The sequence below is a fragment of the Penaeus monodon genome, chromosome 27, assembly GCF_015228065.2.
Source record: "Penaeus monodon isolate SGIC_2016 chromosome 27, NSTDA_Pmon_1, whole genome shotgun sequence".
Lineage (NCBI taxonomy): Eukaryota > Metazoa > Arthropoda > Malacostraca > Decapoda > Penaeidae > Penaeus > Penaeus monodon.
Window position 1 is genome coordinate 31,487,786 of NC_051412.1, and position 251 is coordinate 31,488,036.

The following is a 251-nucleotide window of genomic DNA, read 5'->3' on the forward strand; positions in this document are numbered from 1 at the left end:
AGCCACTCAAATAGACACTAATTTTCTATTCCTTTTTTTTTTTTCAGAGTGTGCTAGACAGGATGAGGGTAGCCATCATTGGACAGTCAACCTTTGCCGGGGAGGTGTACAAGAAGTTGGTTAAGGATGGCCATAAGGTCGTTGGAGTTTTTACCGTCCCTGATCAGGGAAATCGCGAAGACCCCCTGGGTAAGTGTGTGGTCCTCCTTATTTTGTTATTGATTTTTTTTATGTTTATGATAATAATAATA

General features: G+C 40.2%; 1 protein-coding gene across 1 annotated transcript in view; it reads left to right on the forward strand.

Annotated features, from left to right (window-relative positions):
• The window catches only part of LOC119590793 (cytosolic 10-formyltetrahydrofolate dehydrogenase-like), a gene marked incomplete in the record, with an annotated part of 14,790 nt that overhangs the window by 2,462 nt on the left and 12,077 nt on the right, over positions 1-251 (forward strand). Inside the window, 1 exon segment of the mRNA XM_037939506.1 lies at positions 48-189. Coding sequence (XP_037795434.1) covers positions 48-189 — 142 coding nt within the window.